The following is a 15,236-nucleotide window of genomic DNA, read 5'->3' as shown; positions in this document are numbered from 1 at the left end:
AAATGAAGAGTGCCCTTGCGGTGCACCCGTATGAATAATCTTCCTTGGTTGTGCATTCAAACTAAAACAGTTTGCAAACTTAACTGCTACTACTACTGCTTGATAAGAAGCACCTGTACCAGCAGCATGTTTTCTTTTTTCATCGTTCTATTTTTGTAGGGCTTAAAACAAAAGTTATAAAATGAATCTTAACAATAGCGCAAACTTGTCAAGGCCGGATCTATTGGCTCTGCCAAGGCCTGTCAGTGTTTCTCAAAGGGGGCAGAAATAACGTCCGCAATTCGCAGCAGATGGGCACAGCTGAAACCAAGCCGTACTAGCTGTTCTGTGAAGGGTGCAGTCTGGGTAGTAAAGCATGCGGTATGTAAATAACACGAGGAGGGGCGGAGTTTCAGCAAGACTGCGGTTCACAGGCCTGTTTTATTAAATTCAACCTCCCTGCAGAGTGGAGAGGATCGAGTTACTGTTGTTATGACAATAATAACACAAACTTTAACTTTTCAATTTGAACTCTATGGAATGTAACTTTGCCTAACGCGGCTGATTTAACCGATTGTGATCTTCGCACCCTGCTACCTCGTTCTACCTGTCACGAGTGTATTGCGCGCAGTAACACGGGGAATAAATTCGTAAAAACATGTTTACTTCAAAGGGTAAGTACAACAATGATGCATGTGACTGAGCAGAGGCTGTTTTGTGCGTTTTTAATATGAGAGGCTGTTTTGTGCGTTTTTAAAATGAGAGGCTAATAAAGCTGGTTTCCCAATAAGATGATACAAGTTTGCATTTGTGTAGCATGCATATATGTATTGTGGCCGGAGATTTCTCTTCTAAACATCAGGGGTTTATTCTTCTGATTGTTCATGCAAATCCTTTGAGTGAGGTTTATTATATTTTTTTTAATCTATCCTGCCTACCTACTGGACTGTTGTGATTTTAACGTAACTATTTCCGGTTTGCAAACCTGGCTATCTAATTTGACCGCAGCAGTCTGTTTTTTCTAGATTCTTCAAAAGCCTGCGTATTTTTTAGACGAAGTTTTAGAATTAATTCTGTTGATGTGTGATGTTTTATGTTATCGGTTTATGAGTAAAGGGCATATTCGTCTCGTGCAAAGTGCTACATCGCACCCTCAGTTGGTGTTGGCTTTTGAGCCAAAGTCACGTTGCATTCTGGTACTTGCAGTTCCAGCGGGCAGTGCCCTATTGACGCAATATCCAGGAACGGCTAAGGGTGGCATTCATGAGCTGGGTGCAGAGGGTTCTTGGTTTTGTTCATCTCGGGAAGCACAAAACATTTGATGAACAAATATAATGAATCACCTCAAAAGAACACCTTGATTTTGGTTCTAAACTTTCATTTACCAAATCTCTGGATTGGGGAGCTCTCTACTCTTACACTGGATCCTTTGAACGCATTGGAAACAATTATATGTAAAGAAAAGTCCAAACCTGCAAAGGTTGTTGTGCCTTTGTGACGTTGAATTCTGGGTTGTTATGTTAAATTAACTTATAAAGCTCAACGGTTACCCAAGCGTGTCCTGGCACTAGCTTCATACATCTATTGGACAGAATACAGGATATGGCTAAGATTGGCCTAGATGTTAAAAAGCCATGTTTTCAGTGCTTTCCTAAAGGAGATAAAATCCGGAGAGGATCGAATGTGAAAAGGAAGTTGAATCCAGGCCTTGGCTGTTCAGATGACAAAGCTTCTGCGGCCCCAGGTAGCTTTCTTAAATTTAGGGACTTCTACCGCCTTCATTCCCAATGAGTGAAGGGCTCTATCAGGAGTGTACCATCTGAAGCTTTGTCTGAGAAGACATAGGCCACAGTCCTGTAGCGCCTTGAAGGCAGATCAAAGAGCTTTAAAACTAATACGCTGCCTATTCAGAAGCCAGAGGAGCTTTCACATTTTGTTTGTACATACTTAAACTTAGGTATGCATGTTAGAAGTCTGGCTGCAGTATTTTGAAAGAGTTTCAATGTATTCAGATGTTACTGCTGCATATGACATATAGACCATTACAGTAGTCAAGTTTTGAGAGGAGGAGGGAGGTTACTTCTATTTTTTGATATTGAAAACTCACTCTCAAAATAAGTGTATTACTCTTAATCTTACTGGTCCTCAACCCAATCATAACAAAATGAGATATTGAGGACTACAGGTAAGTAATCAGGGCATTACCTTTACAGTGGAGAAGGGTGGCTCAGTGGTTAGAGGCGGCAGACCCGGATGCTTGGATCGACCGTGGACCAGGGTTCGATTCCCCGCCTCAGCGGGTCTCGGGCTCAAAATTCCACGGCCTCGATAATTCTCGCTCCGGTGCCTACTCGACTCACGGGGTCTCACTCTGCAACTCTGGGCAATAGCTTGCTTAATCTCCACAACGGCCCCTCGCGGCGGGATGCCTGGCTTTCACCTTGTGGACCCTGCCGAGGTCTCTCACAGGGGAATGCCAGGACGGGTTCCCTAAGCAAGCGCCAGGGTGCCCTTTGGGTGACAGGTTGCGCTATATAAGTACACCTACATTTACATTTACATCTCTTGCCCTCGACCGAGTCATAACAGAATGAGGCAGACCAAAGCATCACTGCCTTGTAAATCCAAAATCTGAAAGAGCACACCAACAAGATATATGCACACCGTTGTGATTTTATGCCATAGCGAGCAAAACAGCAGCTCACACTGGGGCCGACCCCGCCAATGCCTGCTTATCCCCTCTTTCAAAATTTTTGTGACATGATTGAGGACAGTATAATCTATAATGTCTAATAAATGTGGTTTCTGATGCCAAAGTGCCATCCCTCTAAATCTCATCCATCGAAACTCCAATTAAAGCATCCCAAGTAGCCGATGACAGTCTGCTACTGGCTTGCCTGGATATACTCTGGACAAGGCAAACCAGAGAACTGATATGCCTTAATCCAACTGAAGTATTTCGGGGTTCCCAAGGCCTACACGCTCCGGAGATAACCCACTTACACTCAAGAACTGTTGGCACGGAAACTGTAAAAGGCAAAGAACAAGTTTATTAAGACCCCATGGGGTGGTGGTACACTCAAACAGCACCCTTCGGTAATGCAAGAGGTATCACACCGAACACCGGTGTGACCCCGTTTATATACAATTTTGGGGCAATAAAAGATAGGCGGCACAAGTTAAGACACATTTAAGGACATATATGGTCATGTTTTGGAATACTGCCAGCTCATTGGAGGGGGCACAACTCCGCTGGTCAGTTTGGTGCACATTCCTGAAGGCTTACGGGTCAGTGGGAACTGCGCATGTGCGGCTTGACCAATACTAAAAATAGCCTGTTGCTGGGCAGATGGGGTGGTTAGTGGAACGGACAACGGACTAAAGGGCACGCCGGCCACGAGGCCGCTCATGGTCTAGGATGGCCGCCGCAACATTCAAAATGGCGTTTTCATATATAGCCAAGTTAAGGAGGACAACGTGTAGGTTCAGCTAATCGCTAATGCGGCCGGGCCAATTACGACAGACGACCCTTTTAGCGTTTAGCTGAATCTACCTCATAATGAACATAATCAGGATGTTCGTCCTCGATGTCTATTAACATTATTTGTGTTACCTCTTTGTGAAGCATCATTTTGTCATGGGCAAGAGCTCGTCTTGATGGTATGCAAGCTGATAAACACATTGAGCATAAAGCTGGGCCACACTGAATACATAAGCATATGAAGAACAGGGCCCCCACAAGTATACAGAGAATCGTCAACAGTTTCCAGCCCCAAGTTGCAAGCATGGACCAGAACCATCCCGAAAGTGTCCAAGTTCCATTGTCCGGGTGTATCTCAGCTGCAATCTTATGAAGCTTGGAGATGGCATCATACACAGATGGAGAATTGTCCGGAATATACACGCAACAGCTGCTTCCGATAATTCTACATGCCCCCCCACGATCAGCTAAAACAACGTCCAATACCATTCGATTTTGGAGTGTGACAATCCTGGAAATCTGTAGTTCCTCGGTAATATTCCCCAGGGCAATAGCAGTGTCATTCGCAACAGCCTCGACAACACGCGTCAGTCATCTGATTTTCCGGCTGTTCAGTGCAGCCCCCACAAAGGAGAATAGTCCCAGATTAAAGTCCACATACTGTTGCAATGCAGTGTCTGTTTGGTCAATGTCTTCCAGGGCAACAGTTCGTTTAACCCTATTCAAAACGAAGTCATGGTACAGGGTATAATCATTGTGATGCATCGGAGGGGCAATGAATACAGGAGGTAACACAAACGATACATAGCACGTGCCCAACCACCCCAATGGAAGCTGATGGTAGCCCTTCGTTCCACAGATAAAATATGTATTTCGTGATGCAACAAACGAAATGCCATTCGGGCTATCAAATGTGAGAGTAGTATTACATTCGCTTTTCCCCACTGCAATCGAGCCCTTATTCCTGATACATAAATCGGCTTTTGTAGCAATGACATTTATAACATGGGCACTAGATACATTAACGTTCCGCTGATTGCTGTATACACGTGGGGCAGACACATTATCAGGCCTATACTCCTCCCATTCAAAACGAGTGCCCTCAGCCCGGGGAAACCCATCCTTGTCATGGGAACATACTTTATTCAAGCGGAAAAGCACCCCCCCTTTTGTTGGCCATCTCAAAGTAAAGAGGAGGGTGTACCATGCGTTGCATGACCCATTATGCGAAAACGGGAGTGGAATAAGTGGGGTGCCCCCTCTCTTCTGATGCCCAGGCAACATCCCACACACCCAGCAATTTGAGGTATTGGTCATGTGATGTGTGTGGTGAAGAATCTGAATGAAGCTGTTATTTAAGTACGTTTGGCGGTGGCGCTCTTCATGAAAAGGCAGTGTAAAATGAAAATGTTCAGACGGTGCCGGGGTAGTCGGCAGCAAATGTTCACGCACGGGCACCACAAGTTCGACTACCCAGGCTATAACAGCTATCACCACAATAGTCAAAACAAAGAGAAAGGCACCCAATATTTTCTTATCAGGGGATGCCGTTGATGCCATAGTTCAAGAATGTTCGTGCAAAGTCTCAAATGGCACAAATTGTTCACAAATTGTTCACAAAGTCTCAGATACACGTACGTGTATACCTAAAAAAGGAAAAAATGCGGTGCTGAACTCCGAGGTAGCCGTTGTTTTCTACTCCGGGCCAAGACGGGTGTCGCTACTCTGGCAGAACTGATCCCCCCCCTTGGAATTCCCGGTTTTCGTTTCACAAACCTGGAGCGGTAACCAACCAGTCATTAAAAGGGCACAAAAAAAAAAAAAAAAATCTTATCGTGGACGCAGGTTGTAGCGCTCTCTTCCGGCAGCAGATTGGTCCGGGAAGGCTCCCTCAACTTCGGCCGACGTCACAGCTGGGCTCTTTTCTTTCTCCAAGATCTCCTTATAATCAGTCAACACAGCAGGAGTCACCAGATCAGGGGAAACACGACGACAATGTGTCGAATGCACCCACCGCTTCCTGTTTGTCACTCGTACCGCGGTGCGGGTCGCAAGGAGGACCTGCTCAGGGCCCTTCCACCTGGGCTCCAAACTGCTTGCTCTCTCAAACGAACGTATCATGACATGGTCCCCAGGACGAAGATCATGGCCCTCTCCAGTAGAGTTGTCAGGGAGCGCTTCTCGAACCTGTTGATGAATAGAGAGCAAATCATTTGTTAATCGTGCCAAATAATCATTCATCATAACACAAGGCACATCATGTATTAATCGCGGCTTGGGCACCCCCCAGATATTCATAGGGCGGCCAAACACCACCTCATAAGGCGTAAGGCCGGTTCGTGAGTGGGGTACTGATCTAAGAGAGAGAAGTGCTAGCGGCAATGCGTCTGGCCACTTCAACGATGTAGATGCCACAATTTTGGCCAGCTTAAGCTTCAACGTAGCATTGTACCGCTCGACCAAACCTGCTGACTGAGGGTGGAATACAGCATGGAACTTCTGCTGAATCCCTAACCCCTTCAGTACATATTCCACGATCTTTCCAACAAAATGAGGCCCATTATCGCTCCACAAAAACTTACCAACTCCAAAGCGAGGAAAGAATTCCTTAAGCAACACCTTAGCTGTTGTCAAAGCCGTGTTGTCTTTCGTGGGGTAGGCCTCAACCCATTTGCTAAAAGCACATACCACCACTAGGACGTACTTCAGGTTATTGCAACGCTCGAGTTGGATGTAATCCATTTGAAGCACCTCAAATGGTGCAGAAGGTGGAGCGAACCCTCCTTTCGGAGTATGGGTCCCCTTTCCAGGATTGTGTTGCAAACATACCAGGCAGGTCTGCACTACTCTCTTTGCAGTATTAGCAATCTCGGGGTGTTCCCAAACTCGTGTTAAAAGCCGAGTGATTGCAAGAGCTCCGACATGGGCCAGTCCATGTGTCATCTGGACCATCGCCTGTAAGTAAGCCGCAGGCAATTTCCACTTCTCCATGTCTTTGCTTCTCCAACAACCCTCGTCATCTAGTACCCCATCTGCTGCCCAAGCCGCGAGTTCAGATTCAGTGGCTGACTTTTGAATATCCCGTATTTCTGCTCTAGCATCACTCCATCGCTCAGCCTGTGATTGTACCACGTACATGGGGGAGCTAGTTCGGGACATGGCCGTCTGTCTTGCTATACTGTCTGCAAAGGCATTTCCTTGGCCCACTTTGTCCGTGATCTTTTTATGGGCACTGCACTTCACTATCGCTACTTTCTTAGGGCCAAGCAACGCATTTAGGAGATCACGCACTAGCTCTCCGTGCATAATGTGCTCTCCGTGCGATGTCAGAAACCCACGTTCCCTCCAAAGCAGCCCAAAGTCATGGGCCACTCCAAAGGCATACCGGCTGTCCGTGTATATGTTCACACATAATCCAGCACTCAATTCGAAGGCTCTTGTTAAGGCTATCAGCTCTGCTGCCTGAGCCGACTTTTGTGGTATCCTAGCTGTTTCTACCACTGTCTTAAGCGTCATGATCGCATATACTGCGGAAGTCGTACCATCTGGCAGCCTTATACACGATCCATCAACCCACAGTTCCCCATCCACTTCTGGAAGTGGCACATCCTGTAAGTCGACACGACCCTTTGTCTGTTCCTCGGTCAGGAAAACACAGTCATGATGTTTTTCTTCCTGACCCTCCTCTACCGGATAGGGCAATAAAGTGGCAGGGTTCAGGGTAGCGCATCTTTTCAATGTAATATGTGGCGCCAAGAGTGTCAGCTCATATCCTGTTAGCCGTGCACTCGTGAGGTATTGGGTCTTTGTTTGGTTTAACAGGGCATCTACTGCGTGAGGAACTAACACCAACAGTTTGTGTGATAACACTATTCCCTCACTCTGTCGTATGGCCACTGCTGTTGCTGCTACCGCTCGAAAACACCCAGGCAACCCTCGTGCCACAGGATCCAAAATGGCAGAGAAGTATGCACATGGTCTCTGCTTATCCCCGTGTAATTGCACTAAAACTGACAACGCACACCCATCATTCTCGTGTACGTATAATGTAAAAAGTTTCGTGTAGTCTGGTGTACCTAACACAGGTGCGGAACAAAGGGCCTGCCTCAACTGCTCAAAAGCTTTCTGACATTCCTCTGTCCACTCAAGGGGCATCGGTGTAGCTTTGGACAGTAATGCTAGCAAGGGTTTTATGATATGCGAAAAACCCATGATCCATTGCCTACAAAAGGACGTCAACCCTATAAAGGCACGTACATCTCTCTGCGTGCGGGGGACTGGTGTGTCTAAGATTGCTTGAATTCGATCAGATGTTAATGCACGCCCCTCCTTAGACAACAGATGACCGAGGTAGGTCACCTGGGGTCTACAGTATTGAAGCTTCTTCTTGGAAACCTTGTGATTGTGTTGTGCCAAAAAGGAAAGTAACGCAAGCGTACTCTGTTCACATTGCGCATAGGAGTCAGCGGCAAGCAGAAGGTCATCCACGTACTGGATGAGCGCAACTAGGCATGGGCGGAAAATCCGTTCCGCTCGCGGATTTTGCGGATTTTCGGGAAATCCGCAATCCGCGAGATTTGCGAATCTCCCGCAAAATCCGCAAATCCGCGAGCAGCGGATTTTGCTCGCACTGCTCGCACTGTTCGCGTGAGTTCGCGCCCCGCGAATAAGTGCAAAATTGCAGAAATACGATCTTAGCAAAACTGAAAGTAACTACTTACCAGGTTCAAAAGTTCAGGCTCATCATTAGTAGCCATTTCCTGTAGTGCTTCCTGAGGGGCCCCTCCAGAGTTCAGTTGCCAGTTGAAACTATTATGTGACCCTGCTCTGAACCTCAGAATAGTTACACATATGCCACAAAGGTCCTGAATTACAGCTAAGGGAGACAAGCAGGAGCCAGGCTGGAAGTTAAAATCCATTAATCAGCCCCTAATTCATTATTGTCAGTTGGGGCAGGGCAGGTGTTGTAACTAATTTTGCAACAATGAAAGCACTTAGCAAGTGCAAAAGATCACTAATCAGGGCGCACTAAGGAAGCAGGTGCCAGCTAAAAAAATATTCTGTGACACATTAATCAGCCCCAAATTAATTCAGGTCACTTGAGGCAGGGAAGGTGTGCTTTGCTTTGCCGAAAATAATGTACACTGGACAACCAGAGGGTGTGGTGATGAAACAGAGGGTGGCATGGGTGGGCCAGAGGGTGGCATGAGTAGTCAGAGAGTGGCAGTGGTGACAGAGAGTGGCAGTGATGAAGAAGAGTGTCCCAAACAGGCTGGACACGTAGAAACAACAAGTTCGCAAAACTTGCGACCCGACAGGTAAGTTCGCAAATTGCGAAATTGTAAAAACCCTCGCGAACTGGCAGAAACACGGGCGAACACACAAAAAAAAAAAATCCGCAAATTCGCGGGAATTCGCGGATTTTGCGGATTGCGAATCCGCAAATCCGCAAAATTCGCGAACGCGAGATCCGCAAAATTCGCTCATGCTTAAGCGCAATGCCAGACTGCAATTTAAAGGAATCTAGCTGCCTTTTCAAAGCCTGGCTGTAGATGCTAGGGCTTTCAGTATATCCTTGGGGAACACGACAAAATCTATACGATTTATTATTGAGTGTAAAGCCGAACAAATATCTGCTATCAGGATGAACAGGGATGGAAAAGAACGCATTCTTTAAGTCAAGAACGCTAAAGGTGGTGGCTGTCGGTGGAACCAAAGTAAGCAGAGTCGTAATATCAGACACCACCGGGTATTGGGGGATGACAATTTTGTTGATCTCACGCAAATCAATAATAAATCGATAGATCTTGCCGTCGGTGTCTCTCTTAAGAATCGGGAGAATAGGGCTGTTACAAACATTATAAGGGACCTCCTCCACAACCCCTGCAGAAATCAAATCCTGAACAATATGTGTCAATGCATTTTCACCTTCTCTCGAGATCTTATACTGTGGCACTCGTGGTAGAGGGGCCCCCTCCTTAACAGTAATGTGTATTGGTGGTATACGCATCTCTCCCACATCCGTATCTGAGGTCGCCCACAACGTGTGCGGCAGAGAGGCCAAAGCAGGGATGTCTAAAATGGCATAAAATCTGTCAGGGTCAGGGTAATTGTCGTTCAGAATAACCCGCACTCCCTCTGGAGCGCAACGTATTGTCGCTCGAAAATATTTAAGCAAATCAATGCCCAGGATATTGTCTGGGGTATGGGGTGATAACAGAAATTGGCCAAAACTAAAGTATTTGTCTATGCATAGTGCAAGGGGCTTGGACAATGGGCTGGGGGAGGGTGTGCCATCAAACCCTACACACGTAATCATTTCGCCAGACAGGGGAGCCCTCGGAACCAAGTTTTTCGACAAAGCGCTACGAGTAGCTCCTGTGTCGACTAGAAATTGATCAGTAGAACCCAAAATGCCCGCTGTTACATATGGACCTTGCTGATCTACCGGCACTTCAACTGATTCCTTACCCCATCCTACGCAATCCTATGCATGCACATAATCCTGGTGTTCCACATTCTCTCCCTCCGAAATCTGATATTGATTCCGTCTATCAAACGTATTTCGTTCGTCCTGGCCACGGCCCCTCTCCTCAACCTGTCTACGATCACCTCCGCCACCTCTCGTTCCAGTATAACCTCCTCTTGACCTTCCACTTCCTCGACCACGCTGACTACGCTGTTCACGAAGTACCGGACAATCTTCGGCCCAATGCCCAAACTCCTTACAATAAGCACACTGATCCTCCGCAATGTCCGTACGACCATACGATGCGTTTCCTCCACCTCGTCTACTTCTCTCATCCCCTCTACCCCGTGTTCCCCGAACCTGCGCCAACATCACCTTTGTTTTCAATTCCTTCGCCTTTTTCTCTACACTTTCTTTAGCCTCCACTTCCTGCCGCTCATAATACTGAGCCATAGTTAACAAGGACGCAGGGGTCGCCGTGGCCCAGGAACTTTCACTCGACTTCAATCGCTTTGCAATCTCTGGTAGGAGATTAGCCACATACTTATCTACAAACAAATGCCGACCCGTATCGTCAGTTAAAGATTGACCACTGTAATCATGAAACGCCTCCTCGAAGCGTGTAAAGAAATCTGAGACCGTTTCATCGGGTTTCTGCTTGCACGACGTTAACATGGTCCAATCAATCTTTTTGGAGGGAACAAGCGTTTTTAATTTATTCAAGATAGCTGCCGGAAGGTCTAGAATTAGCTGACAAGGCTTACATGCTGGTTCTCTATCCAGATCTGCAGCATTTATTTCTTTCCATGTTCCCCCCAATATCGTTTCATCATTATTTTTACGAATTTGCCTCCACATATCAGGTGGTAAAATTATCCCAAAAAACAAATCTATATCCACAAGAGTCATCACACAAGACGATATAGCCCCCTCCACCCCCTCATAAAATGCCGCCGGATTCTTCCGAAGATCAGGTAAAGAATTTTTCAATGCCATGACATCTGCTCTATTCCATGGCGTGTATACCCAATTATACACAAAATACCCTTTCGCATCCTTCGACAATTTATCATCATCCGTACCTTCCCCTTTTGGTGGAACATACAAAGGCGCGGCTTCACGCATAGGCATAACATGCAACGCAGAACTCTTATCTGAACCACGGAGAGAACACTCTTTGGCCTGCCCGTTATTCTCCAATTCGGACTCCTTTTGCCTCCTTTTCCGTTCCTCCCTCAATCGGGTTGTCTCATCCCGCAGCTTGATCAATTGCGCAAACAGGTCATCAACATCTGAAAGATCAAAATCACCTTTAGTCAAATTTTCACGATACACTGACAACGCTTTGGGTTCAAACATACCAGAAAGGTCGCGATATGCGCCTACAACTTCATCCGCCAGACTAGACAAAAAATACATCAATTCAAGATCCGACCACCCTTTCTTTTCTGTTAACAATTGCTCCTGAGTAACACTACGCTTATTCACTTTATGAGCCCAACTGCGTAAATGAGCAGACCTCTCCGTAGTGAACCTGAGAGCAGATATACCCTTCTTGTCCGACTTATCCCATCCGTCGTCCTCTGAATCCGCAGCCGGAGCCGTCGGTGAAACATACGGAGGCGGCGACCGTTCTAACAAAGAAAAATCATCGATTTCATTATTAAGAACAGGATAAAGTGGTCGGCGGATAGGAAATTGACCAGTCGTTTGCAATTTACGTTCCCGTTCCTCCCTGTCTTTCTTCTCCTGAGCCTCCTTTTCCTCAAGCTGTAAAGCCTTATCCCGAGCAGCCTTGCGCTGCTCTTTGTCCGCCAAGGCAACCTCACGCTTCATTCGTTCACACGCCGCTTTCTCCCACATTCGCACGCAATCAAACATATTTTGTCTAGACCTACGTTGAAACAGACATTGCTCTACAAATTGTATTTTACTTAAATCAAACGACCCGTGTAGAGGCCATTGCAATTCAGGATCGGCCTTGGTATACTTATGCTATAATTTACTGTACATAATAGGGGGAAGGCCAAATTTTATGTACATTTCCCTATTTGGTGTTCCCTCTGGGGGAGCCGGCTGCGCTTCTGCTAACCTAATTGAGGTACCTTCTCCAAGACAACACATTCCTCGGAGTGTGCTGAAAACAGGCATGTTCGAAAAGTATCACGAAAGCGTGACACCGGACGAAATGGCACTTACAGTTCTTCACACGGTTGTGCCGCTCAGAGGAAAAAAACAAAGTTAGAGAAACATCTCTACATGCCTGCCTATGTGAAGTGCACTACACATATAAGTTCAAAGATCACAAATTCACAATGTTAGCTAACTCAAATCAAAGGACGTAGATCGTAGGACTTCGGCAAGCGTCCGAGGACTACCTTACCGATCACAAAGCACAGAATTTCAGTAAGCGTCCGAAGACTACCTTACCGAACACAAATCTTACCCAAATTCCCAAATGTCCAGATTCCAACTGCCAAGGTCTTGTAAGCCAAATCAGCCAAACGGCACTTTCTCAGCGATGCAAACACTTAGAAGACTCAGTCGGAGACCGGCGCCACCTGGAAGGTCAGATCGCAAGGGAAGGAAAAGACACCGTGGCAGCCAAGACTCGGGTCACTCGTGGCAGCGCGCGCCCATGGCGAGTTTCCAAGCCTTCGTCACGACCTTTCCTTCGGACATCCGAGTCGCCGATGAGTCCCTTCGTGGTCGCCAATTGAAGTATTTCGGGGTTCCCAAGGCCTACACGCTCCGGAGATAACCCACTTACACTCAAGAACTGTTGGCACGGAAACTGTAAAAGGCAAAGAACAAGTTTATTAAGACCACATGGGGTGGTGGTACACTCAAACAGCACCCTTCGGTAATGCAAGAGGTATCACACCGAACACCGGTGTAACCCCGTTTATATACAATTTTGGGGCAATAAAAGATAGGCGGCACAAGTTAAGACACATTTAAGGACATATATGGTCATGTTTTGGAATACTGCCAGCTCATTGGAGGGGGCACAACTCCGCTGGTCAGTTTGGTGCACATTCCTGAAGGCTTACGGGTCAGTGGGAACTGCGCATGTGCGGCTTGACCAATACTAAAAATAGCCTGTTGCTGGGCAGATGGGGTGGTTAGTGGAACGGACAACGGACTAAAGGGCACGCCGGCCACGAGGCCGCTCATGGTCTAAGATGGCCGCCGCAACATTCAAAATGGCGTTTTCATATATAGCCAAGTTAAGGAGGACAACGTGTAGGTTCAGCTAATCGCTAATGCGGCCGGGCCAATTACGACACAACGACTGAGAGCAATTGTAGATGCTGCTTTCCCACCTCCTGCAAGACCAAAAGTCACAAAGAGACTTTTAGCAGTCATGAAAGCTGCTGATCTGTCTACATACACCTATCACGCACCCATAACATCTAATGCGTGTAACAGATGTTCTTCTGGAGAAGAAGGAGAAGGACAGAGACAGGGGAAGATACGTTCTTGTGAAGAATGATATAGTACAGGTAATAGGAGAAAGATCATGAAGAAAAGACATGGAGTTGGAGTTAGAATTAGACCAGTGTAAAAAGAAAGGGTAGAATGCCTTTGCGAATCCTGAACCACACAAAAATAATGTGAGCGGGCAAACCTTGCCTTTTCAGAGCACTCTGCTCAACCCAAAAATCTCAAGCGTTAGAGGTACTCGAAAGTGAGGCCTGAACACAAAAAGAGATGGTAATCTTGGAAGAATTCATGGAATATGAATGGCCATGCCATGTATCAATGGGAACTATGACCTCCTTGGTCAAAATGGGATTATTGCCACCACTTGTGCCTTTCTCTGCTGAATTTTCATCATTAGGGACTGAAGGAGGGTAAAGGGAGGAAACGCATAAAGTTGAACTGGAGGCCACCCATATTGGCCATGTTGCTTCTTATTTTGCTAAAACCACTCTAAACATTTTGATAGTTGCACTAGCCATTTTAGAATCTGTAGGATTAAAACATTCTTTGATTGCTTACCGAAAAGATCTAATATTATATAATTTCAAAGACTGAAGTTAAAATTTGCAATGCTGCTGTGCTAGTGCTTAGCAACAGCACATCATGTGGGCCAGAAATTTTTTACCGTATTGAGAGAGGTGGAAGCTCATTGTTAAGTGACAAACTTTCATTTTGGTTGTATCTCACCGGCGTCAAAAATACCAAATCTCAGTCGCATTATGGAATGACTGAGGTTGGCTCCATCAAATAGGATACAATGAACATAGTAATTTAATAAAGTGACTGTATTTTTCAGTGCAATGAGTTAGTTTTCAAGTGGAAAGGAACAGAATCTCACCTGTTTTTGACTCAGGAGTGAATTTCTTGATTTGGTTTGTGACTCTTAGTGAGATTTGTTTTAGTTCAAGACTTGACCATAGTTCTTTCCACATGAACGATCTTAGTGTTCCCAGCCTAGAGCTCTTTTAATTGTGCCAGAAACAAACAATTTGACCCGCCTGACATAGATGCTGATTTACGAAGCTAAATTCTATCCCAATTTGGGCGTGTGATGTTGATTGACAGAGTTTCGTTCAGATGTTCGAGTAACGTGGCCTACAATCCACAAATCCCATGGCAAAATTTCAGTTTTGAAAGATGTGTTTTTTTAAAAAAATGGGTAGGGGCCCTTTGGGCCCCTACATCCTCACATGAGCCAGTGATTTAGAACATTTTCTGCCAGGTCGTTTTTGGCTCTTCTCAAATTTTTACAGGTCACAGGGGCCAAACTTGTATCTTGTAATTGCTGATGAAATGGGCAATGTTCCTGTTTGGATCTGTGCACCTAAGTTTGGGACTGTAGAAATGAAAAGGAGCAAAAACTTTCCTGTTAGAAATGGGGTCTCTAGATGGCAGAGGTTTGCACCTTGTCCAAGTAGGGACCAGCACTTCAGTCACGTTGAGCTACATACACGCTAAAAGATAACCTGTCCTCACCCTCTGGTAGCTTGGCACACAGCAGCCAGGCTTATCTAAAGAGGCAATGTGTGAAGTATGTGTGCAACACACACACACACATACAGTAACACAATGGAAATACCACAAAAAGACTCCACCCTCATTTAGAAAAATAGACCATAATTTTATAAATCAATCAAGACAAAAACAACAAAAATCCAATAAATAGAAGTTGAGTTCTGAATTTTGAAAGACTAAAAATTGTTCTAGCTTTTAGAGCCATTAAGCGCCAATAGCGGTTATCTAGTCACGCTGGACTGGGTCAAAGTCAATAGCTTATGCCGACCGCAATGGAGCATAGTCCGAGGACCAGAGCCACGGAGG

The 15,236-nt window shown here is 45.9% G+C and overlaps 1 protein-coding gene across 3 annotated transcripts in view; it reads left to right on the top strand.

Moving 5' to 3' along the window:
- The first annotated feature begins 524 nt into the window (after nucleotides 1–524).
- Nucleotides 525–15,236, top strand: part of LOC147709322 (spermatogenesis-associated protein 7 homolog) — a 1,261,012-nt gene continuing 1,246,300 nt past the window's right edge. For all 3 annotated transcript variants that reach the window (XM_086925461.1, XM_086925463.1, XM_086925462.1), the window contains exon 1: nucleotides 525–653. In XM_086925461.1, coding sequence (XP_086781587.1) covers nucleotides 638–653 — 16 coding nt within the window. In that variant the 5' untranslated portion in view covers nucleotides 525–637. The remainder of the gene's footprint in view (nucleotides 654–15,236) is intronic.

Source organism: Lissotriton vulgaris, chromosome 6 (genome assembly GCF_964263255.1).
Source record: "Lissotriton vulgaris chromosome 6, aLisVul1.2, whole genome shotgun sequence".
Lineage (NCBI taxonomy): Eukaryota > Metazoa > Chordata > Amphibia > Caudata > Salamandridae > Lissotriton > Lissotriton vulgaris.
The sequence above is the reverse complement of the archived record's forward strand: the minus strand, read 5'-3'. Positions and strand labels throughout refer to the sequence as shown.